The 25448-nt window shown below is 45.0% G+C and overlaps 1 protein-coding gene across 3 annotated transcripts in view; it reads left to right on the top strand.

Annotated features, from left to right (window-relative positions):
- prkd3 (protein kinase D3) overlaps positions 1 to 25448 on the top strand; it is a 36297-nt gene that overhangs the window by 7199 nt on the left and 3650 nt on the right. For 2 of the 3 annotated variants that reach the window (XM_040049051.1, XM_040049053.1), the window contains 15 exons: positions 11668 to 11806; positions 15655 to 15786; positions 16316 to 16473; positions 17359 to 17554; positions 17639 to 17716; positions 17794 to 17980; positions 18824 to 18947; positions 19151 to 19228; positions 21781 to 22057; positions 23143 to 23195; positions 23584 to 23656; positions 23743 to 23849; positions 23959 to 24120; positions 24929 to 25027; positions 25108 to 25375. In XM_040049051.1, the coding sequence (XP_039904985.1) occupies positions 11668 to 11806; positions 15655 to 15786; positions 16316 to 16473; positions 17359 to 17554; positions 17639 to 17716; positions 17794 to 17980; positions 18824 to 18947; positions 19151 to 19228; positions 21781 to 22057; positions 23143 to 23195; positions 23584 to 23656; positions 23743 to 23849; positions 23959 to 24120; positions 24929 to 25027; positions 25108 to 25375 (2131 nt within the window). The remainder of the gene's footprint in view (positions 1 to 11667; positions 11807 to 15654; positions 15787 to 16315; positions 16474 to 17358; positions 17555 to 17638; positions 17717 to 17793; positions 17981 to 18823; positions 18948 to 19150; positions 19229 to 21780; positions 22058 to 23142; positions 23196 to 23583; positions 23657 to 23742; positions 23850 to 23958; positions 24121 to 24928; positions 25028 to 25107; positions 25376 to 25448) is intronic. The other variant, XM_040049052.1, reaches the window with a different exon arrangement.

Here is a 25448-nt window from a genome sequence, read left to right as displayed (position 1 = left end):
ACTCGGATCAGCTGGTTTGGACAAACATTTCAAACACGTGTGTTGCTAACAGAGAAGTTATGGCGTGCCTCTGAGTGACTCGAGTCACACTGATCGATCACCAAATAGATGATGTTGGCTGATAACACTGAAACAGAATCACTATAGAGCGCTACCAGTGTTTGTGCATATGACTTTTACTGAAGCTATCCAGCTAACACATCAATGAAAAAGACTATAAGGCACATGTGAAAACATTTTAAAGTAAGCTAGGCGTTTTTTTATTTAAAAACCCACAACGTTGGTTATTTCTATATTCACATTCACATAACTGCTTGAAAAAGATGCTGAAAATGAGTAAAGAGCTGCATGTGGCTGACCCCTGTGACCCCGGCCTAGCTGCATTACATGCCCAGTGAAGTTTACTGCAGGTCCGGTGACAACAGCAGGAATTCTGTTGTTTAGGTCAGCGGTCCCCAACCCCGGGCCACGGCCCGGTACCACTCCGTGAGTCGTTTGGTACCGGGCCGCGAGAGTTGCGGTACGGGTGTGAAATTTATGGTTTTCAGCATTTTTATCAGTTTTATCGTGAACTCTGTTTCCCTGGGTCTTTTCCCGTGTTATGAATAAATCTTTTTTTTTGGTACTGGTTTTACTTTGTCGAATTTTTCCGCGACACCTTAAACGCCGGTCCGTGAAAATATCTCGGACATAAACCGGTCCGTTGGGGACTGCTGGTTTAGACAGAAGCTACAAAACGATCGTATTAATCTGCAGTTTTTACTTCCTTGTTTGTTACATATTTAAAAACTTTCAAATGAAAAGAAAAAAACACTTTCTTTCTGTATCTTTCTGTCTTTGATACATTTAGGATTACAGCTACAGTAATAAAGTACAAATGTAAGACCTGTTTATTTTATTTGCTTGTATCACTAACTCATAAATACCCCTTCTGGAAGAAAAGCATTGACAGAAAGGCAGAGGAGACATAAACAGGTTATAAGGGGAAGGAAATAAGAGGTGAAAACAGCATCAAAGAAGTGCACAGATGGAAAATGGAGGCTGCAGTTCACATCGACCAGCGCTAACCGAAACACATGGGAAATAAATCACCACCGTCTCCCTCGCTGCTTTTCTTCGACGCTATAAGGCCACATGTAAATGTTCCTATGAAGCTAGCTGACATGTTTCGCCCCAGAGGACGTCTCGACATCACACGTGTGATCTGCATAGGGCCAGACGTTTCCTGGAAAGCACATTGAGCTTCTTCTCAAGGAAAAACGAGTCTCTCCAGTGTAAAGCAAACTTTTGGCTTTTAGCCTTTTCCCCAACATTTTGGTGTTCGTTTGAAGGCACGCTATCGTATTCCAAAGCCATAGAGCCAGCTAAATGGATATCAGGATGGGATTGCCGAAGAACAAAAGTCTTCCATGTACAAATCAAAAGCCAACGTGCACGAGGAATCTATCAATTTCCCCAGTCTTGGAGTAATTTGTGGAAAAGGGAGAGAGAGAAGAAAAAGGAAAAAAAATATCTCTGAAGTTAAGTGAGCTAAGTAATTTCTACCATCTGCAGTGCACATTTCTACCGCCTTGCTCTCCTTTAAATGTAAAGTGGCAAGGCAGAGCACGGGGCCTGGCCGCAAAAGTCAGTGAATGACAGAGTGGAGAAGCGTGGTCTTCTCTGGGGAGAGGGGGCAGGGGAGGCTGGGACAGCCCATGGCAGTCCCTGCTTGGGGTGCAGAGGGGGTTGTGGGCACTGCGTGGCTGATGTTCTGTGCCAAAACCATCAGTAGAAGCCACTTCTGCCACCAATCACGGCTTCGCCTTGGGCTGTCTGTGCTTCTTGGTTGCTCAAACGTCCTTCATCGTATTTTAGCCAGTGGTGGGAGATAACGTGGCATCGCTCCAATCCCTGCTAATACGGACTCAAAGAGCTCCATCGCAATTATATTAACGTGGCACGCAGGAGCACCGCAGAGCTATTTAATGCTCGTACATGCTGGTGACTTTGTCTTTGCAAAGCCAACCACATGAAGTGATTTAGGAGCACTTCCCGAGAGATTCCTCGAGTTTCCATTCATAAATTTGTTACCGTGGCATAACGGATGTCTTACTTCACCTATTCATGTATTCATTAACAGGCCTTCCTCTGTTGACCAGCTTCTAACTTGACTGCACTTGCTGACAATGTCAGCATACTTAGAGGACTTCAAGCATGACAAACGCTGAAGAGAAACAGTTAAAGCCGGTGTAGTGACGAGGACTCTGCGCTACACCACATTTGTCCGCTTGACGCAGTTAACCACTAATGTCACTTCCCTGACTCGAGGAGCTCGTAAACTGAAAATGCAGAAAGTTGCTTGTTTGTGACCTTAGCAGTTAACATCAGAACCGTGTGCACGTCACTGACTGACACGCAGTGGCCGTACAGTCGTATCACTTTGGCGTTATTATCGATCCCTGCAGCACGAGCACGTCACAGAGTGTCTCGTTCGCTGCTGTTTTCTCAGCGCTCTTTGCCTTTCCTGTCTCAGTGCAGAGAGTGATCTGTCAGACTGATAGGAAGGTGGCAGAGGAAGTGAAATTACATGTTGATACAACAAGAATACAACAACAAGCTCTCCGACTTACAATTGGAAAGCGTCTCAAGAAATGCACATCTATGAAAAAGCAGCACCCCAGGCAAAAGGGAAAGAAAAGTTTGGTTTGTTTGAACATTTCTGAATGCAAGGGGAGCAGTCAGCCACTTAATTTGGGCTCCTTTTGTCACTCTGTCTCGTTCTTCAGCCGTGCTTGCTGGTTAGTTCCCCTCAGAGCCGCTCCCTGTTTCCATATTCTCTCTGCTCCTGCTCTCCAATCTGCTGTGGTCGGCAGAGCAGCACAGCCCGTTCACTTTGTGTGCCTGCGTTCAAATGGCTTTTCTCTACCCTGCACTTGCTATTATTCTTGTCTGCGTGTTTAAACATTTAGAGAAATTGCCTCTCGGTGGCTGTTTTGAAGGAGGTGACAGCTAGAGTGTTGGAATTCGGCCGGACTGCTTATTTAGCTTTAGTTTTCCCTTTTCAGAGGTACATTTACGCGAAACTGTGTGAAACAAAGGCATGTCTGTAAAAGCAATTCCTCACTGTTACTCGGGAATAAAGTAAAGCTTATGCAGCTAGTCCTGAGCTACTTTCTGCTGCAGAGCCCACAGCAGTTATTAATGCTTTTGTTGAGCAACAGCAGCCTGTTTCTACATCCTGCCATTATTGCACACCTTCTGACCTTTTGCTCTAGCAGAACAAGAGAAAGTGCAGTTGCCATCAATCTCACAAAAATCCCCCCCAGGTTCACCTGTTTATTTGCCCCTTGTGGAGGTGAATCTGGCGGCCCTCTCTCGCTTCTCCAGGTCACAGAGAGGAGATGGAGTATGTGCTGCAGTATATCTTTGGGGTGGAGGTGCTGGCTGAGGATCGCAACGGAGCAATAACTCATCAGTGGTGTGCGGGGGCCTGGCCAAGCATGTCTTAGATCACACTGCTGTCTTCCTGCGAGGCCTTAGATCCTGTGACTCAGCCTTCCTCTCCTATGCCTGGCCTCTGGGCGCTGTTGCATATAAAACCCGCACACAGAGATGCTTGCTGGCGCACACCCACACGTGTTGGAGATGCGTCACTGAAGAGGGATGAGGCAGGTTCTGTCATGCATGTATAAAAAAAACTCGGTGTTGTTCGGCTGGAAGCCGCCTGGCTCTCGTCGAGGATACAGTGGCTAGTAACCAAGCAGTGACCTCACCACCATTATCTCGACTTCATTTCAGCGCTTTTGTTCTTAAGGCCAAATAACGATAGAAGGGTATTGTTCCTCCACATCCAGAAGAGCCTGCTGAAATTACTGTAGGATTTTCTTTGGAGTGCTTCACAGCTACGTTTTATAAAAGCAGGAGGACGTTCTGCTTTTGTGGTTGATGTAAATCGGGTAAGGGGTATAGCTTTCCCAGAGTCTCTTGGTGATTGAAAGAGGTCTAGAATGACAGGTGTAGAGTTTTCCACTGTGCTGTGGTCTGGAACAGGCAGCTGACCTAAACTCAGTGGTTAGACTTGCAATTCCTCCTAGTCCGGACCAGAAATGTAGATGCACACATGTTCACATAAATACACAGATATACGCACACAGCCTTCCACCTACAAAAACAAGAAAAGCAGCAGTGAATTAATTGCATCTGTACGTTTGGCACCAATTCAGACCCGTGCATTCATCATCTTGCAGAGCGTGTCAGCTACGGCTAAACCAGGCGCAGATTTATGTGAAAGTACACAGGGTGAAAAGCTGTTTAGTGTCCAGAGACGCTGGTCAAACTGCGGCCGCACAAAGAAGCAGAGTGAGTCTGTCTTCTGTGCAAAGTGTGGGCTGCGAGGGCTTTGAAGGAGCTTTGTTTCTGTGTCATGCATGCTGAAATTTGTCAGATATATTTAAACAAAATCAGGCATGTTTCTATTAATATGAAGAACTTGCTGCTGTGTTCCATGATGACACAGCCTCATGCAGTAAAAGCTATGAATGAACCATGAGCCGTATGCGACCACATGGAAGAAAACACGTTAGTCAGCCTCTAGAGTGAGAAAGTCACAGCTTCTCTTGCTGCTAATTCACCACGTGAGTTTCCTTTCCGTTGCATGCGGCTGCTTCAGTCGATTACCCCCAGTGAAGTCTTCCTTTTGCAGTAGAAAAGGAGCAGACGTCGCCAACACATCGTGAACATGTTATGGAGAGTGGTGGGATCCATTTGCTTAATCTGAAAAAAATGTGCAAAGATTCCTTCTTGAGTGTAAACCATTTGAGGGGAGTGCTTCTTCAGTCAGCTGCACGTACCTTTCAAATCCCTTCCAACCCACTTTTACTTCTGCCTCCAGCTGCAGCGTGTTGTTCTTGGCCTGTGCATGCAAACGGAGGAGCAAACAGTTTTGCTATAGAAATCAGGCATGCACTCGGACGGTTTCATGCACTCGGACGGTTTCATGCACTCGGACTGTTTCATGCACCGGCTGCAGAGCAGAAGCGAAGCACTTTCTGTGCATTCGCCTGATTCATCGTGGACCGTTTATTCGAGCTCAGTCGAGTCATGCTGGTTCTGTATAGATGACAGAGTCTCTGAAACATGTAGAAATAATCCTATATGAAAATGTTTTGCCTTATTAAATCGGTCGACTTTATACTCGGTAGTCTCCAGCTTTATTTTGAAGTTGCCTGAAAATCAGTGACGTTACAGCTTTAAGAGATGAAGCTCAGCCTGGACAGATCCAGGCTAGATTTTTCCACCTGATTCCGGTATTGAAAGTATCAGGATGGGATGTCGATCTGTTCCTTTAATACCGTGATATCAAAAGCGTCACGCCTCCTTTCGTGCAGCCATGTGGTTTTCATTCCACTGCACTTGCTCCTTGTGTGTGACATCACTCAGAGGTGCAATGCAACATGTGTCGTTAAGCCTGTGAATTTCATTCATGTGTTTGTTTGTTTATGTATTGGTGGTTATGGGAACGCTCGAATTGACTCGCAAGATCTTTTCTTACTTCCTGCATTTAGTGGGATAGACTTTCTCTGCTGCATAAACCTGGTAAGAAGCACGTTACTTAATTAGCTTGATACTGTGAGGACATCTTCACCATCAAAGTGAATCCATTCAGCTAAAGTGAATGGAAACTGTTACTGGAGGAGCCAAAACACATAATGTTACAGAAGACAGTGGAAAACCAGAGTGTTTCCAACATGCCCTCTTCTGACGCATCCGTCCAAGTGACAAATTCATTATTTGGCTGCCGTCGTTGCCCACATCTAGTGCTCTTGTAATTTGCAGTGCATGAGTGACTTGCGCCATGCTGTGTGGAAAAAATTTGCCTGGTATTACATTAATAATGTGCAATGAAAACAAATACAATTCCACTGTTGACTTTAATAAATTAACAAAGTTTCCACATCGCGTTTGATGTGACTCGAAGAAAGTAATTACACAGCTTTCCTCCAAGATTTGTGTGAGCACATAATTGGATTTTCCAATGCAGCCGTTGGACTAGTTGAAGTATTGAAGTGTATTTTCCTCTGTTGTGGGAGTTAAAAAGCACGTCAAAGTCAAACAATGGTTTCCCCATTGTTTTGACATGAAAACACTGTTGTCCTATTTGTGAAATCCTCACTACGGCTCAGCGGAGCTAATGGTTTCACAACAGACTGCGGAGCTCGTCGGCACAGCGCGCGCTGCCTTTTAAATGTGCAACGCATCAGAATGAATCAAGTCACGATTGTAGCTGTTAACCCAGTTTGAACAGATGCCGTCTTTTCTTATTGGCCTCTCATTATGATGCTCGCTCAGATACAGAGCAACGGAAAACATCGTCTTGTGTCTTCTGGTTCGGTGTCTCTGGGCCGCAGCGATCTGTGCCTTAGCACTGTTAAATAATTACGAGGTTATCAGTCAATAGATTTATTTATCTGCTGAATAAAAGCACCTTGTATCATGTCGATCTTGTGACAGTGTTTATCTTGCCACCTCGAGCAAAATAATCAAGAGTCTTTTACCTCCTGACTCTGGTTAAATGTTTCACAAGGATCTCGATGAAACATTTTAGGTTGTGTTGGAGGTTAGATAATCTTTTACCCTTTGCTTCTGTAATGTTTTTACATATCTGTGGTTCAGTATAAGAAAATCCATTAGTTTACACATTTACACCGGAGAACGCTGCCCTGGCCTTTAAGTACATATCTGCTCAAGGACATTGCAGAGGACATTTCAAGGACATTTCCGTGCGCTCTAGCATTTTGTTTCTCTTAAGGTGACCATTTGATTGAAATGCTAAATAATAGTAACCGACTTCAGTCTCATATCTCATGTAGGGAGGTGAAGTTTGACTTTTAGAAAAGCAGAAAGAATCTGGACACCTGGAAGTCCTGGGCTCTGTTTGCTTTTTCTAAACTATCCTGCTTCTGGCCATATCTGATTTAGTTATTTGCAGTGTTATAAGGAAAAACGGCACAATCGTTTGAGTCAGAGTATCCAGAAATATTCACATGACCATGGGATGCCAGATGTAACGGGACCTTTTTTTAAATTTTGGCATTTTATAATCCTTTTGCCAGGAAGAGTATTTAGAAAGCTTCTCGTGTCGGTGCCCTGAAACGCTGGAATGAGAATGAATGAAATTGGCTATAATAATTATAATGTCAGCTATTCCGTATTTTACAGTTCTACAGTTTTCCTGAGTATCCGTACATTTTGCAGCGTCGATGAGACAAATATGCGGTTTAACGTCAGCGTTGTCAAACTTTAGCCACACTTTTCTTACTTTTCATAAACCAAAGCATCAAAGGATTAATCAAGAAAATGACAACTAGATGAAAATAACTGTGGTTTGCAGTTCTGCATTCTTGTGCAGTGCTGCGTGTTGCACACGAGCAGCATTGTTTCCATCGTCCAACTTTTATCTCCGGCGGTGCGATGATGAGCTGGACGTTTAACTGTCGCTGTCCTCCACGTCTGTCTGGCCCGCTGCCACACCAATAAAGGTGTTAGGCAGCCCGAGGTCAAGCTGCATGCTTTTCCTTACTGCGAACACGCGGCCATCTGTCAGAGCCTGCGCGATGCTCTTAGCGCCGCTTCACCCTCACCTCTGCCACACATGCAGCGAAACACAAATGTTTAACCACATAATCAGGTGCACGCCATCCTGTTTCACAACAAACTCATTGTCCTCTGTGACTGAGGCCCTCGTGCAGGAATTGTACAGCAGCCGCACAGAATACATGAGCTACGACTTGTGATTCATTTCACTCATTTATCATTTTGTGTCTGATAGGAATAAGCATCAATATTCCTCAAAGCTACACCTTTTTTCTTTTTCCAGCCAGATCATTTTTTCTTGGCTGTCTTGAGATAATTTGTTTTTGGCTTCTAATAAAATGGGACCATATTTCAAATCTGTCCCGCTCTTTCCTTCATCTCCTGCCTCTTACCCTCTTTCCTTACAGCAGGATTTAGCATATCAATGGCGGATTAGTTCGTTTAACAAAAGCTTACTACTGCAAAGCCCCTTTCCACTTGTCTTTCCAGCCTGACTTGTGGACCTCACACAGCTTCTCCTCGCCGGGGTCTTTGGTGTACGTGTGTGGTCGCGGCTGCTCGGCTGAATGGACTCTCGTTCGAAGATGACAAAAGACGCGCTTAGTCACTACGGGCTTCGGAAATGTATGCAGCAGCATGTGTGGGTGATGGTGTGTAAGGATGTATATGTGCACAGGCACACGCTGGAGGTGAATGGTTTATTTTTGCATGCGGGAAAGAGAGAATGTATAAATGCAGTGCTTTATACGTCCATCCACCTGCAGGTCGGCCTTCGGCTTTCCCTCTACGCCTGCGATCAGAACAACAAACTGTTAAAACGTTGTCCTAAACCTGCCAGTCTATTGTTCTTGTACCATAGGCTTCCTCTTACTTTAGTAGGGCATGGAAAAAAGTAATGTCCTCTGCCCTTGGAGCTGCTATGTTCTTGCCTGCAGATGCAGATGCTCTGGAATGGGACTCATTCTGTACAGTGGAAAGTGCTGCACGAGGAGCCAAGAGGAGGTGACTCAAGCTGGCTAGATATGGGCATCAACCTCAGCTTTTGTGTGTGCGTGTGTTTGTGTGTCCAAGTGCAGGCGTGTCAGGCGGGTGGAGGAAAACCCTACCGTGACACTGCAGCCGCCTCAGGAAGGATGCCCCCCTCCTCCCGCCTTTGGTGCTGATGGTTTGAGCCATACAGCATTAATCACCTGAAAGCGTGACAGGATTAGGATGTAGATATGTCAGCTGAGGCATCGAGCTGGAAAGGTTTCGTTCTACAGTCGCGTGCCTTGTTTTTACACTCTGAGCAAAATCAGCTTCTCATGCAGTTTGAATATAACTGAAATAGTCTTCATATATGGATTATGTTGCCACGTAGTTGTTGTTGTGAGGTCAGTGCACAGGTTTACGTCATGACTGAGCAGGAGTAGGGATACAAATAGAAATACATTTGTCATTCATGGAGTCATGGGGAAAATTAGCCCAGTGTGCAATAAGGAGGGAGGCGTCTGTCCTGACAGGTAGTCAGCCAACGAGAGTGTTAACGTGTGAGCAGCAAGCATTTTGTGCAAAAGTGGAACATCTGGAGAACAGGAAGAGAACATCCAGGCTGTCGCTGCACATGCTACAACTTCTTTTGTTCTGAAGATTCCCAGTTTGATCAGACAGATTCCAGATGGTGCTGCATGCTGGATCAAAATCTAATGGTGCTTTTCTACGCTGATAAGCCCACCTCCAACACCACGGGATGAAATGCAGCCAGAAACCATGACAGCGCCTCCACCGTGCTTTACAGAAACTGACTGTTGTAGCTCTCTCCTAACCTCCCCTTCCACTGAGTCGTTTCCGATGAAAGTCTCATCTCTCAAGTCCCGTGTCTGGTCTTTACTGGGCTTTATTTTTATTTATTCATAAGCACATGACCTTCAGATACTGTTGAGCTGCTGTAGGCAGGTTTTTAAGCCTGCTGTTTCATCTTTTGTCCTCCACTTGTTGTTTCCTTTCATGTTTTTAAGGACACATTTCACACTATCCTGAGATACTCCAGGTTTTCAGCAAATAGCTCCAAAAACTATTTGTTTGACTTAAGTTGTGTTATCTTTATCATTTTCCATAGATTCAGATGAAGACATGAGAACAAATGATGCGTACCTATAAATACAAATGAAACTAGTTCTTTACTAAGTCCATTTCTTGATTTAGGTGCTCTTTTTATGCTCGAATGATTGTGTGGTGGTTTAACAAGGAAACCATAACGTTCCTGTGAAAATGGACTGAAAATGGGTGAAAAAGCAGCCAATGTCATAAGAAAATGAAAGGGAATGAGGGGTGGCTCAAGACTTTTGCACACTACCATATTTGAAAATTTTTGTTATTAGAAGACATTTAATTTTTTCTTGGAATGAGCCTGTTCAAAGTGCATGAATGCTTTTGTAAGCACCCCATTGTTGGGCCTTTCAGTGGAAAAAAACATTGCCGTATAATTTTCCCCGGGGGACACTGTTCCCCTCCACAGCGGGAGTTCCGAGTGCATGTTGGGGGCAGGGGTCCAGCTCCTTTATTACAATGCATCTGTATTCCACTGCTGACTGAAGCACCATCGGTTATCGGTTGCTTTGCAGAATTTAAATTTTTACCTTTAGGCATTTCATCCTTCTGGCTTAGTTGACACAAGTCATGTGATACACTCGTGATTTCCCCAGGCCATCAATCTGTCTCGCTTTCTCTCTCTCTCTCTCTGTGTTTCTTGGCAGTTATAAGCCACCAGGTGTCTTATGTGTCCTGTGCCTAGACACTGTACCAACCCCTGGTACTCCCAGGACACAGTGGCATTGTTCTGTGTGGCCCATTGAATGTGACCCTGGTTCAGGGGGAAACAGCTGGTGGATTCTTCAGTACCAACCTACTTGGCATCAAGGCTGGGCTCTTGCCTTGGCGTTAAACTACAGCGTCACAGTTCCCAATCCGTGTAGGGACAGCTTTGAAAATTCATTGAGGGTCGCTGGACTTTTTCCGCCGTGTCAGGTGTGCAGATGTGTTGTTATGCTGCGCAGGTTCCTGGTATTCAAAGCGCATTTCTCCTTTGAGCTTTGAAAAGTCTGAGCAAAGAGGAGAGATCCTTGCCAAGTAGATGTTCAGTAAGTTTCACTTTGATTTGACCTTTTGATGGCGTTTCCTCCTTTTAAACACGACAGACGTGCTGCGGCGCCACAGCACGACAACACTGGGCAAACTCTGCCGTTTCGCCGCATGGACAGTGGATATTTTCATTATAGGCCTATCCCTCTGACAAGAACATGGCTTTCTAAGAGGTTATGGGCTGCCCTCACCACAGGAAGTGACTCAGTATTGACTGGCGCTGCACTTCCTGTATGCTGATTCTTCTGAACTCCTCTCAGGATGTTTACCTCCTCCTTCTCCCCGTCTACCTCTCCCACCCTCTACCCCGCCCCTTTCCCTGGTCATGTGACTTTATGTCGCACACTCAGCTGCAGTTCACGACCAGCTTGTCAAGGTTTGTTTTGGTCAACACGCTGTGAGCGGTGATAGCTGCTGTTGGGCGTTTTAGACACGCTTGAATAAAGGTGATTCATCTTTTTGTAGAAAGCTGCTCAAATCCAGCGGAAACACTTCAACAGCTAAAGCAGACACATCATCGATTCGTCTTAATAGATGACTCAGAAAACTCAAAGTGCACAATGCAGAACACACGGGTTTAAATGCAAGCCACTCGTTTTGATCACAGTGGGGAAAACGTGAATTAGTCTGTACTGAATTATTCCAAGTATATAGTGTCGATTACTCTGAGGGAGGAAAGGGGCTCTCTTCCTGAGCCACTGGGTTCACAATACTGCACACAAGCAAGCGGTGATGTAAGCTGCTGGAAATGACATAATGTGAGTGTGTGTGCGTGCTTGAAAAAGAATCAAGACAACTGGCTGATCCATACCTTTTTAAATGCTCTGTATTAGATTTGAGCCACTGCAGAGCATAACCATAAATGTCCACGTACTGGGCATCGCGTCTCGGGACATTTAACTTTACCGGTATTCGTTATGCCTACAATTAAACTTGCTTATTTCTTTTTGTTGTATCTCCCTTTCCCTCCAGTTCCCGGAGTGCGGCTTCTTTGGCATGTACGACAAGATCCTGCTGTTCCGCCACGACTTAAACGATGAGAACATCCTGCAGAGGCTGACTGCAGCTGAAGACATCCATGAAGGAGACCTCATTGAGGTGGTGCTTTCTGGTATGCAAAGCAATCTGATGTCATTTCTCACCTTACCGTAAATGTGTTTGTACAGTGTATGCACATTTTCCATCCTCTAATTTAAGAGGTCAAAATAGCATTAAGTGAAATGTTAGTTGGCATATTTGTAAAGGAAAAAAAGACATTCTTGAGCTGAGTAGAAAATAAAACTTCCCAGTTCAGATTAGTTATCCAGATAGTTTAGCTTACGGCCACATTCAGGTGAGAGCTACATGTGGACTGATTTTAATTAAATGTAGCTGCAGACAAAGAGTGTTACAGTTTGAGCCACTGATGATGACTTTATGCAAACACAGTTTTTTCATGCAAAAGCACAGATATTCGATGATTGGACTTCTGCCCTCAAACATAATTATTTTACTGCACTTCTTCTGTTCGGTGTCTATGCAGAATTAATGTATAATTATTGAGCTTGTGCCTGATTTGCATATTTAGTGATCGTATTTAGCCTTAATACGATGATGCTATCTGTTACTTACATTTTTTTTTTACCTTAAATACTGCTTTTAAGAAAAAATGTGTGTAATTTTACAGCTCATAACTCTAAATACAGAGGCTCATTATCCAAGGCAGATATCTCACATCCATCCAAGCTCCGCAGCATTATTTCTGTTTATATTCTCGGGATTTTGAAGGGTTTGTAGAGCTTTTATTCAGAGACGGATTCACTGAACATTCTGTTCCTAAAAACATGGTGGAAGCTATTTTTCCTGGCTTTTGATATCATTTTTTATTTATGAGCGATAAAATGAGATTTTTTAAATCTTAAATTCAGCAAAGGAAACAAAAATTTTTGAGCTTGGCTTCATCCAGTGTTCATATTTCTGTTTTAGGAAAATATCTAAACGTGTCTTGTTTGCAGCTTAGACATCAGCGTATAGAGTGGTTTTAATAGGACGGATGATTGTCTTAGCATACGTGATAAACTGCTTTACTTGTGGTATATGTTGGAAGTTGTGACCCATTTACCTGCAGTGACTCCCCTAATATAAACCCAGCAGCAGACTTGTTCATGTATTTAGAGGATTATACTATAAACCAAATTCTTCTAAATCTGGCAGCGCACTTCCTCCAATTTGCCCAGTTTTTATTCAGTCTTTTCTTATATACAAACTGTGATACAGTGCAGTGTGTTTGCTGGCACAGCGTTGCTGCTGTTTTAGACTTCTAGACTTCCAAAACAGGAGAAAAATGAATATAAAACTCCTCCGAGCAGTATAAACCACGTGTTTGCAAAGTCTAAACAATGGTCTGAAAGTAATACGCTTCAAGTATTCGAGTCAGCTTATTTTTTTTTAATTTTGGGCCCAGCCGTCGTTGCCACACCTTCATAAACACGGTCTTTTGTGTCTTGTTCGGGGGTCCCGTTGGGGCTGAGATGCTTGTTGTGAGCGTCCGCTGTGCTCTCCCAAAATAAATATTAGTCTTGAGCAATTTTCTGTCATTAGTGAACGAATACAAGCAGACAGTCCTCTCAAACACTTGCTTTCTGTGTGACGTTTGAGTTTTTTCTTTCCATAATTTTCCACCTTTGTAAAACTACACAGGTGCTTGGTTTTTCTTTGTTATTTCCTGCGATGAATGAGCCGGCTTCCTCTGCGGTGCTGAGACCAACAAATGGCTTAGGATATCTGTTCTGCTCCAATCTGTGCTGCTGCTCCATCTGCCTCCACTGGGAAGCACCTGACACCACCTGTGCCGAGTTCCCCCCTCTCTCCTGGGCTGACAGTATTGTTTGCAGGGATTTAGTCAGGGGATGATTGTATAGTTTCAGGATCTGAGGATACTTCAGGCTGAGGAATGTAGACTAAAGACTGGAGAACTTCCTTCTTTTTGTTTCTGTCTGTGTTTGTCTTGTGCTCTCTTTTGTGTCAGTCTCTGTGGCTCGCAATTCCCTCCCCGCTTTCTCTCGTTCTAATCCCCCCCCTACCTGAACAAATCCGTCTGCAGGTGTTAGCACCAACAGTGGAGCCAGGCGATTTATAACCTGAGACATACCTGCTGAAAACGGCTGTAGAAGATCTCAGATTTGCTACACATGGACACATGCTTCATCTCACAATCTGTGAACGCGACCTTCTTTTTGAGAGGCGCTTTGCACGTCGGACGCTTGATCTTTGCGTGTGAAACACAACCTTTTCCCACCGCGCAGTTTCTCTCTCGTCCTCGTCTCCATTCAGTTTTTCCTCGGCGAGCTTGTTTTTGGATTGCGCGGCTGTGGGAGAAGGACGGTCTGAATATCTCCCTCTCTGCAAGAAGCAGGCAGAAGTGGCTTTTTCTTGGCTGCGAGCTCAAAGAAAAAGGCTTGTTTTTCCTGCAGTAAGTGATTGTAGTAGACCCGCGGAGTGTAAACACGCTCTGATGTGCGGGGCGGCCCTATGCAGCGGACGCTGCGCAGGCCATCTCGGCCCATGAGGTTTGAGGTTTGGCCTGACCGAGTGTCCCTTTGTTCTCTTTCTCACTCCTCCTAAATTCCCACCCACTTTCACAAGCCCCTTATTCACCGCCACGGGCCGCGTGAAATTGATATTTTACAACACCTCCTGCTTGTCATAAATATAACTAACTTGTTTTTGTGAGATGGAAACTTTTGACTCCGAATGGAAACTCGGTGCCTCCGAGCGAACAGATAGCACATTCATGCGAGCCCCGCCGCTCGTGAGAAGCGCTCCGAAAAACAACGTGTCGAGTTTATGTTTGGAGTTGTTTGATACTTATTAGCACGATAACCATTACGTAACACTGTGACTGCTAAGAAGTGGCCAGTTGTTTTGCAGACGCGTGTGCAGAAAGCTCATGAATGCTGCCTTTCATGTGTCTGTGCGAGAAAGCTGTGCGCGCCTCTCGACATGTGACCTCGCTGAGCTCTTTCTCCTCTTCTTCCCAAACTGCCAACATCACCCCACCAGCCGCTGTAGTTCTCAACAGTGGCCCCGAATTGTCTCAGATCTTTAATATTCCTGCAAATGTCTGTAAATATTTTCCATTCCAGGGATTATGAGCAGTGACATCAAATTGTTTGCTTTCCCATTTGACCTGTCCTGCATTCTTTGCTCAAATTAAGAGATCGGATTCGTTTAACCAACTGCCTTTTTGTTTCCTCCCGTCTTTACTCATATCAGATGCTGCTTTTAAGCAAAGGACGTTTCACATTTGTTTTTTAAGCTGAAAATGCCTTTATCGGCAATCACAACGAAATGGCGTTAGCACATTTGCTGCTTAACCCAAGAGTAAATATTAACCGTCCCCTCGCTGGTCACTGCTGCCACATAAGTGACTGCATAGGAACAGAGGAGGCACAGTCACACGCTCAGGGATATTTGGCAGCATGAGCCTTATCTTACTCATCTTCACATCTTTGATGATTCACAGTCGTGATTAGCCAAGTCTTGTTGCGACAAACTCACTGTGTCTCATTTGACACAGAAATGTGGAAAAGATGAAGACAAATAAGAGAGAAACAGAAAGAGAGACATATTCACGGCTCTGCTGATTTGATATTCGGTTCTTAATAACAAACAGGAATAAAATGCATGTCTCTGGTGTCTTATGGGCGTGCCCTATCACTCGATCACGCTCGTGTGGTGCAGATGTGATGCCCTCTACTGCAGCAGTGAGACATAGCATCCGTGTTTATGTGCAGTAAGTGGAGCGTGTAGAGTAGATCTTCCCTGTGCAAGCTCACATGCACCTACTTACTTACATTAAAAAATGTATTCAAAAATATTTATTCTTCATCTTTAATGATTTTCTTTAGATTAGAAGTTTCTTTGTGAACTTTTCTATTTTCTATCTTTACTCAAACAACCTCTGCTTTTTGTTTCTAGCTCAAGCCACAGTTGAAGATTTCCAGATCCGACCCCATGCCCTTTACGTCCACTCCTACAAGGCCCCCACCTTCTGCGACTACTGTGGCGAGATGCTATGGGGTCTCGTTCGGCAGGGGCTTAAATGTGAAGGTTAGACGCTCGCGCACACAGTGGCACTCACACTTGGATCAATTGGACCAAATTCCCAAGAACTTGGCCTTTATCTGCACCTTCCTTTTTATTGCATCCGCACTCAAACACGGATCCAAAAACACACCACATATCTGACCTTGTAACTGTATCAGGGAGATATAGAGGCAAACAAGAACAATGTGGCGCAGGCACAGTAGCTGTTGAAATGCTTGACATTCAGATCCCAGTGGACTCATGTCGCGCTCGCTTTCCTTACATTTTTTCACATTGTTGAATCATACTTGAAATATGTTCTTGTGTTTTCGTGTCAAGTTCTCCGCTGACAGCGAATAAAGTTTAAAGAGAGAAGATTTATTCACCAGTGAAACATTCCTGGCCATAAATTCTCGTACTAAGCCTGTTTATCAGCAGGACCATCTTGTGGCTGATTTGCAAAATGAGACGTTTCTTCACTGCATTTCTTACAATGATGTCATCTTTCCATGATTTCGGTAACTAATGTGATCTGTTTTTTTGCTTTATTAAGGATGTGGGCTAAACTACCACAAGCGCTGTGCCTTCAAGATCCCAAATAACTGTAGTGGTGTGAGGAAGAGGCGACTGTCCAATGTTTCACTGCCTGGACCATCTCTCTCTGTCCCCCGACCTTTACCTGCTGAAAATGCAGTGGTTGTCCTGGATGAGGTAAGCTCGGATTGCTATGAGTGTGACTGGATGAAGGTGCTCGGATAGAGAAAGAGCAGCGTAGAGGAATTTTAGTAGCTGCGAATTCTCTGAACAGAAGGGAAAATGTGAGGATTACTGTTTTATCCATATGTAAAATGAACTCACTGAAGCGTTGTCTTAAATGGAAAAAATGAAGACAAATGAGGGAGAAGCAGGAAGAGAGACATATTCGGAGCAAGTATGTGTGGCAGGCAATCCACATGCAGCTCACAGGCTCTGTCTCCGCTGTTAAATGTTTCTAAACTTATCAAATGTGGCTCTTTTCCACGAGTGAACCTCCTGGGCCCTGTTGTAGAATACCACTGATGCAGAAAATTGAATTGTGCTGCACAGAGCTCTGTGGAGAGATCCTCAGCGAGGTCTTACGAAACAGTTTTTGCATAAGCCCACACTGAGATATTCCCCTCTTGTCTTTGTCTCTCCAAAAGGTCACCAGGAAATGTAATTATGCTAATGACATTAAAAGTCCATAGAAGTCCAAGTTTATGTATCTGCTCACTTGTTGGCAAAAAGTGAAGAAAACTCCATTCCTGACAGATTCCAGACTGCTCCATTTATCCACCAAAAAATCACAACTAAACTCTAATGTGTGGCAAGAGTGACAAATCTGATCGTCTGCTTGGACCTATAGAAGCGCAGACACTACTCACTTTTTTCTTTGATGCCTTTTACTCACATGTCATTACTCACTCTCTTTGTCTGTCACTCACATACTCCCTCTGAGGCTCTTCTACCTCTGTTTTTATCTTATTTATTTATCTTTCCTCTTTCGCTTCATTCCTGCATATGGTTTTTAATTCTTCCAAATACCCCCCGTCTTCCCCTTTTCCCATCCAACCCCAGCAGCAGAGGTCCCATCAGGAGGCAGGGAAGCGCATCCCGTCCTGGAGCGGCCGGCCTATTTGGATGGATAAGATGGAAAAGACACGGGTTAAGGTGCCACACACGTTCGCCATTCACACCTACACTCGTCCTACTATCTGCCAGTACTGCAAGCGTCTGCTCAAAGGTCTCTTCCGCCAGGGCATGCAGTGTAAAGGTAGGCTGACCAATGAAGACTCCGCTACAGAGGACGTGGAACAGCAGCGCTTTACCATAACTATCATAACATTTTGTTTCCTAGACTGCAGATTCAACTGCCATAAGCGCTGTGCTTCAAAGGTACCAAGAGACTGTTTAGGTGAGGTGGACTTCAATGGAGGTAAGTTCTACATCATCTTTCAAACTGACAGTTGTTTATTTCTCATATTTGTAATTCTAATAAAAGTTCTTGTGCAGAGCCAGCAAGCCCTGGGCCGGACTCAGACACTACCATGGATACAATGGAGGTAGACAGTAATTACATGGATTGTGGCAGAGGGATGGATGATCCAGATGAACCATCCACTCCGGATGAGAGGATGTTTGAAATGGACTCGCCGTTGCTGGACAGGGAGAAGGATGAAGAGCCCATCAAGACTATTAGGTATGAACATACTGGTTAATCCAGGCCAGCTGTAGCCCAAAACTGCAGTCGTTTACATTTGATGTTCCATGGAGACTAAGAGGCACCAGTGACACCAGGGACAAGGACGACTGCTTAACTCTTTCCTTCATAAACACGACATCTGGCGACCTCACCTGTACGCTGACCAGTTTTGCCACCTGAGTTCATGTCAGTAAAGTTGTTGTTTGGGGACCGTTAGGATAGTTTGTGGGTTTTTTCAAGGGATAGAAATCAGCCTCACTAACTTCTTTGTTCTCTAGGCAGTCCTTACATAGAACAGACACCGCTCAGTTCAGAAAAGAGCTTCAAGGATTATTCCTAGAAGACAAGTCAGACACGGGATTAAAAAGAAGAGCTAGGGTGGATTGGCCAATCAGGTGGCTAATCTATCAGCTGATGTGGGATGAATGTCAGAGTTCATGCAAACTACCCAGTCCTGGTTTCTGATGTCATTTTTGTATTTTTGTTCTACTCTACTGTAATCGAACAATTGAGTAAAAAGGGATCAGAAACAAGAAGAGGAGGGGAAAACATTCAAGGTTGCTACTCTGATCTAAACTGGGGAATTTGGGGTTATTTTTTAACTACTAGGTCTAACGCTCCAACTCCTCTGTTTATTCTCCAGCTGCAGCAGCAGAGTCGGATGTTTCCTAGAGTGTTACGTAAAACATAAAAAAAGCGCTTCACTTCGTATGAGGGATGTCTCAGGAAGTACCTGCTGTGCTCTGAATAGTGTTTCGTTAATGAAATCATAACTCTAAGAGAGTTACGGTAATTGTGATAATCATCACTAAATAAAAAAACCTCCTTTTATGTTTGCAGCCCCTCCACTAGCACCAACATCCCTCTGATGCGGGTGGTCCAGTCCATCAAACACACCAAGAGGCGGAGCTCCACGGTGGTGAAGGAGGGCTGGATGGTTCATTACACGAGCAGGGACAACCTGGTAAGACTGATAACCCCAAAGCCCAACAGAGGAGCTTAGCCTGAAACGGCTCTGCCCTAAATGTATGCTGGGGAAACTGTTCACATGTGCTGAAATCAGCACACGAGGTATTTTCCTTGTGAAATAAAATTTTGAACTTCCGTAATATTGGTAGGTGGTCCATATTTTGCCACTAGGACTAACTCGGGGTTTCCATTTAACAGCGGAAGAGGCATTACTGGAGGCTGGACAGCAAAAGCCTGAGTCTCTTCCAGAACGACACCGGAGCCAAGTTCTACAAAGTAAGATTAAAACTATTATTTGTGCCGTGTTCTTGGAAAACCACGGCTTCAGCTCGATCTGGTGGGACGAACTATTATTCATAAGAATATCAGAAAAGCTGCAGCGTCCAGTCTGTGCAGAGTTATATCATGAAAATCCCCACAGTGCTTAGACAGAATCCACCCGCTCTACTGTCTTATGATTCAAACGTGTCATTTAGGAAAGATCTGTTTTCATATTCAGGTATAAAGGCTGTCTGTCATGCTTATGAGTGATATGTAAATAAAATCTACCCGGTGGCAGCCGCGTGACTCAGCTGAAGGCTGCCGCTTCACAACTGTAAACTACCCTGTGGTCACTTCGTCCCACTGAAATTCCCCCAGTGGTTTTTCACAATGCCGCCTGGTCTCTTCACTGCGTGAAGTGAAAGGGTCGCAGTCTCGGAGTTTCTGCGTTTCATCATCCTCAGTATCACTAACAGCAGAGATGGGACATTTAAATGGGGTTTTGAAGAAAATGTCAGCATTCAGACTGCGTCTGTCACACAAAAGAGTTTTGATTAGGTCTTATTTTAGGGAAGGGAAAACATTTCTAAAAAGTCACGCTGCGAGCTGTTGAATGCTGGCTTTGATTCTTTTTCTAATCCTCAGTGTTCGCTTTGAGTGAAATGTGAAGATTTAAACGTGTAAATGGAGTTGAGGAGAATATGTGTGACACTTCCCTCTCGGTGGCAGCGCCGTAGTCAGTCATTACGCCGCCACAGGGGCTTAATAGCACAGTAATTACACAGTGAGGCCTGGGGGAGGGAAGTACAGGCTGCAAGGTAAAGACTTCCACATGTGTGTCGTGTGTGCTGTGTAGGATGGAGTGTGTAATTATCTTATTGTTCTTCTCGCTTTGTGCGTTTTGAGACTTTAACACCTCTTCGAATTGTGGTCAGAGGTATGTTGCAACAGGGCGCTGAGTAGGACGCGGCAGAGTTTCCACTTCGGTTGAGCGAGTCTCAAACAGGTGGTCTCGCTCACAGCTCTGCTTATTGTCCTGCCTGCCTTCTTTTTGTTTTTTCTCCGTCCGCATTTGTTGTGAAGCAAGTTTTGGAAAAACTGTATTCCTTCCCCCTTCTCTCCCAATTATTCTGTCACACCCTGCGTCCCCGGCCACTAAATCCTCGGAGAGGAAACCTCAGCGGGGACCGACTCCTCGGGTGTGTTTACAGGGCAGCTTTATGTGGTTCTTTATTATCAACTTGGCACTCAGCTATGTTTAAAAGCTTCAGGAGGCTAATTGAAGGCTTGCTGTAAATCTCCTTTTTATGCTCCAAAGTTTGGTCTTTGCCTCTTGCTTCAGAGCAGAGGATTTTTATCTGGGACAGATAACATGAAATTATTTCCTGTAGTATTTTGGGGGGAGGGGGTCTTCTACCGAAACCACTGCTTCTCCATGAGCTCCGCTGGTATCCGGAAAGCCGTCTGCCTCGAGCTCTTTCCTTTCATTCCTCCCAGTTTCTAGCCTGCTGCTCATCAGTGTGTGGCCGCCGTCCTCCCCACTCCCCTTTTCTTTATACCTCCAATCTGATTAGTGGTGGTCGCATGGTGGCTCGCTCGCCAGGCATGGCAGCCATTTTCACCATTTGGAAGCCATAACAGCTCCTCGTTTGAAGATGAGACCCCTGTACTTGTGGCTTTCTCTGAAGAAGCTTTCATGGGGTGAGGGGGCTTCTCCCTGTCACAGTATCACACACGCCCACTCACAAACGACCCCGCGGAGGAACGGTAGTTGCTTGGTCTTTTGTCATGGTGGCTAGTGGTAGCGCCAGCGCCTCGTGCTCAGATGGGGCCTCTTGCTGGCCCTGCCTTGTAATCAGGGAACCGCTTGAGCCGCCGCAGAGCGCGCTCACGTGACCAGGCCCTGCTAACCACAAGCACTTCATCTGATACTGTGTGGTGAGCCACGCAGAGCAGACGGCGTGCGCCTCTTTGAGCCCCCATTGGTTGGAAATTGTCTGTATTTGTAATTTCGGCCCTCCCTCCCACCTTTGATTTGACAGTGAGTTAGACGGGCGAGGGGGGGACTTTTAAAGTGTAGTGCGGCTCCACTTTCTGTTTGTGCTCACAAGTCAAGCGAAGAGGAAGGCAGAAAGTTAGAGCGGGGACGACTGAGTGCGGCGTGTGTGTGAGTGTTACTTCCTCTGTCTTTACCTTTTGTGTATCATTGCTTAATTGTGGATTTGCTCATTTAGTAGCATGATATGTTTTTGATTGAAGAAAGTATTTTTTCATATTCTTCTAGTTTACAGCCAGCATCGGCTATAGGAGATTTTTATTTCTCCACCACTCCATCCCATAACTTTATATGTGCAGCACTGTGTGGAGGGGGAGTGTATCTGTTTGTTTTGGTTCCTTCAGAAGTTCATGTGCTTTTGGACTTGCATAAATTGTTTACTGGCTGAAACATTAAGAAAGACAGAAAAGAAGACTCTGATTCTTACATGAGCTTTCATTGAGAAATGCAGATTGTGCTCTTTTATGTTTCGTCTGCTTTTCTTATCAGTTCTCCTTCACTGCTTCCACAGGAAATCCCTCTGTCTGAGATCCTCCAGGTAGAGCAGTGCAGAGACTACAGCAATCTGGCTCAGGGCAGCAACCCTCACTGCTTTGAGATCATCACAGCCACCATGGTCTACTATGTAGGGGAGAACAACAGCAGTCACTACCACAGCCCTGCTCTGGCCGCCTCTGGAGTCGGCATGGAGGTGGCTCAAGGCTGGGAGAAGGCCATCAGACAGGCCCTGATGCCCGTCACTCCTCAGCCCAGTGTAGCCAGCGCTGCCGGCCAAGGCAAAGATCACAGTAAGTAGAATTTATCAGAACTTTCTTGTGCTAAAAATGCTGCTGATATGTCTCCGGATGAAAAACTTGTTTTTTTATCTTGTGTTTGTAGGAATGAAATCAGCTTGCATGTGTCTTTGGTTAGCGCATGAAGCAGGCTTGTTACCTGTCGCGGCCGTGACAAACGAGAACTGTTTGCTCATATAGAAAGAAAAAGGCTCTCTCTGTGCCCCGTCGTAGGCGATTTTTAAACTACTTTGATGACCTTAAAGTTGATGTCCTCGGTTAACTTTTGCTAGCCTGGGAAAGCCCTGACTCAGGGTCTGTAGGCCAAAGGAAGTGGGGCTGTGAAGTCACTGTTTGGGGATGACAGTAGTGTAAGTAGTGAAGTGACATAACTGTATGGAAACTGAGCTTTTGATGGTCAGGGCAGCGATAATATCTCCCAGTCGTCGAAAAAAGAGAGAAATGAGAAATGTGCACAGTTTGAGGTTAACTGATAACGAGTGTGACATGAGAAAACCTGAGAAAAGACGCTAGAAGCCAACCTGATAAGATAACTCAAACTCACTACATAGATGTGAATTCATTTACTAATGAACTAAGCCGCACTTTACTATCAGTAGATGAAACGTTTAATCTGCAGATGACAGCGTGATGTATGTGTTTGTCTCTGTTAATTGAAAAATCAAAGCATTGTCTAAGAGTGAAATTCCATCTTTGTGTCGAGCATTACCTCACAGAAAGTTTTCTGCTGGCTTTTATCTCCGGCTTTCTGTCCAATGCCTAGTATGCAGAATTAGTTTCTGCGGCTGTCTGAATCCCCAGTTTTGAAATGCATTGCATACTTTCAGCATTCAGTCACAGATAGCTTTCCAGATCAATTTTATAGCCAATTCATTGTGTAATAAAATGCTTCATTATGTGGGGCTGTGAGTTATTGCGTGCAGCTGTGATAAGATTGCAGGTTTTAGAAAAGTAGAAATACTGGTATCTGAGCAAGCTTTATTACAGTTGCTTAAGAATTTAGTGTCTGCTTTGTGCATTGGCAGAGTGATGTTGTGTTACTTGTTGAATGTGGAAATATCATGTGTTTCCCTCTGCAGAAGAGCTGTCTATTAGCATATCTGTGTCCAACTGCCAGGTCCAGGAGAATGTGGTAAGTGGAGCTTCTTTTTTCTCTTAGATGCTGTTGCACAATTTCCCAGCACAGCTCGCAAATTTATGCATTCATATGCTATTAAAATAGTTGCTGTGGTTAGATCAGAAACGGTATCCTAGTGCGCCTGTCGCCGAAACATCCAGTGGAAGCTTTTACGCTGCAGAAATGGGGAAGCTGCAGACTCATTTTTTGGTCATGGAGTTTTCGTCTCAGTTCCACTTCTGCATTTAGTGAAAGTTGCATATTTGGCAATACCTGAAAAACATTTTGGAAGGGCAGCAGTTCTGCCAAAACCAAAGATGATGTAACTGTTGCAGCATGGAAAGTTCACTTGAATGTTTCCACAAGCAGAGGAAAATTAACGGTGTAAATTACGCCCGTGTAGGATATTGCCTCGGTGTACCAAATATTCTCCGATGAAGTGCTGGGATCGGGCCAGTTTGGCATTGTGTATGGAGGTATGTTTGTGCTTTAATTAAAAGGAACAGTTTATATTCAGTGTCTCTGCTGTGAATTGATGTTTTTTTCTGTTTGGCAAACACAGGCAAACACAGAAAGAGCGGCAGAGATGTGGCCATCAAGGTTATTGACAAGATGAAATTTCCTACCAAGCAGGAGAGTCAGCTGCGGAATGAGGTCGCCATATTACAGGTAATCACTGATAACAGTTAAGAGAAAATCCGCTCATTACATTTGTCACTGGTTTACATTTACTCTTAGCGTATTCCTCGTTTGAAGCTTTTGATCTGTTTTCCTGTAGAATCTGCATCACCCGGGTATCGTTAACTTGGAGTGCATGTTTGAGACGCCTGAGCGGGTGTTTGTCGTCATGGAGAAGCTGCACGGCGACATGCTGGAGATGATCCTGTCGAGCGAGAAGAGCAAACTGCCTGAACGAATCACCAAGTTCCTTGTGACGCAGGTCTGCACCGCTGAAACACGGCTCTCTGCCCTTTCACGCGGCCTTCTTCACCCCTCAGTTCTCAAATCAAGATTCTGTCCTAACACTGAAATAGTCAGATAATGATAGTCACTGAGAATCGAGCAGCTTTGCTGCATGTTTCATCCTCTTAGTGCTGTGTCTTCCTTCCCTTCTCTCTCTGTGCCCTATTTTGGGGGTGTAATGGGTCTGTGCTCCAGCTCTGGGGCCTGTTTATTCTTGTGGTGAGCTGATTGGAGGGAATTGTTTACGGGATTTGGTCTGTATGGCATCACGGCCTCCTCCCTGGCTGTGGATTACAGCCTTCAGTATACTGGTGGCTCTGTGGCCTGATTAGAGGAGCAGCAGGCTCCGTGGATCTCGGGTACCAAACGGGAGCGGGGCCATTAACAACAACCCCATTAGCTGCGGCAGGCTTGGCTCAGATGTGGCCAGGAGGGCCTCTGCTAAAGCCAGGGTCAGGATTGGCGAGCCAGGCCCTCTGTGGTCTTGGGGCAGGGCCACGGGCAGACATGCGTGCAGCGCTCACTTACAATAGGCCTTGTGAATATAGATGAGATGATGAGATGAGATCATGTGTCCCTTATATGGCAGTGCTGGTAAAGATGCAAGTATTTAAGGGCATTAGTATGTTTATATTGCTACTATTTTTCCACATGGCAGCACCATAGAGTCTCCTCCATACATTACACAAACAGCACTCTGTTCGTAGCGTACGGTTTACAGACTTTACAGTGTTTTGATCTTTTTAGCTGAATCTGTGCTTATGGGACTTGTGTGTTTGCAACAGATCCTTGTGGCCTTGAGACATCTGCACTTCAAAAACATTGTTCACTGTGACTTGAAGCCTGAGAATGTACTCCTGGCCTCTGCAGAGCCTTTCCCTCAGGTGAGAGCATATATTTTGCATGTGTGGAGCTGTGTGTCCGCATGCGTGTGTACGTTAACCACGCCGCTTTTCTTCTCCAGGTGAAGCTGTGTGATTTTGGCTTTGCCCGTATCATTGGGGAGAAGTCCTTCCGGCGGTCGGTGGTAGGAACTCCGGCTTACCTCGCTCCAGAAGTGCTGCGCAGCAAAGGCTACAACCGCTCCTTAGACATGTGGTCAGTGGGAGTGATCGTGTACGTCAGCTTGAGCGGCACGTTCCCGTTTAACGAGGACGAGGACATTAATGATCAGATCCAGAATGCGGCCTTCATGTACCCTCCTACGCCCTGGAAGGACATCTCTGCAGAGGGTATGAAGACAAAGAGCTACTTGTTTGTTTGCTTTCAGAAATGTTTGATCTGATCTGACCTTCTCGTCTGTGA

This window comes from Simochromis diagramma, unplaced genomic scaffold (genome assembly GCF_900408965.1).
Source record: "Simochromis diagramma unplaced genomic scaffold, fSimDia1.1 OVJJ01000305.1, whole genome shotgun sequence".
Lineage (NCBI taxonomy): Eukaryota > Metazoa > Chordata > Actinopteri > Cichliformes > Cichlidae > Simochromis > Simochromis diagramma.
Note: the sequence above shows the minus strand (reverse complement) of the source record. Positions and strands in the feature narration are given on the sequence as shown.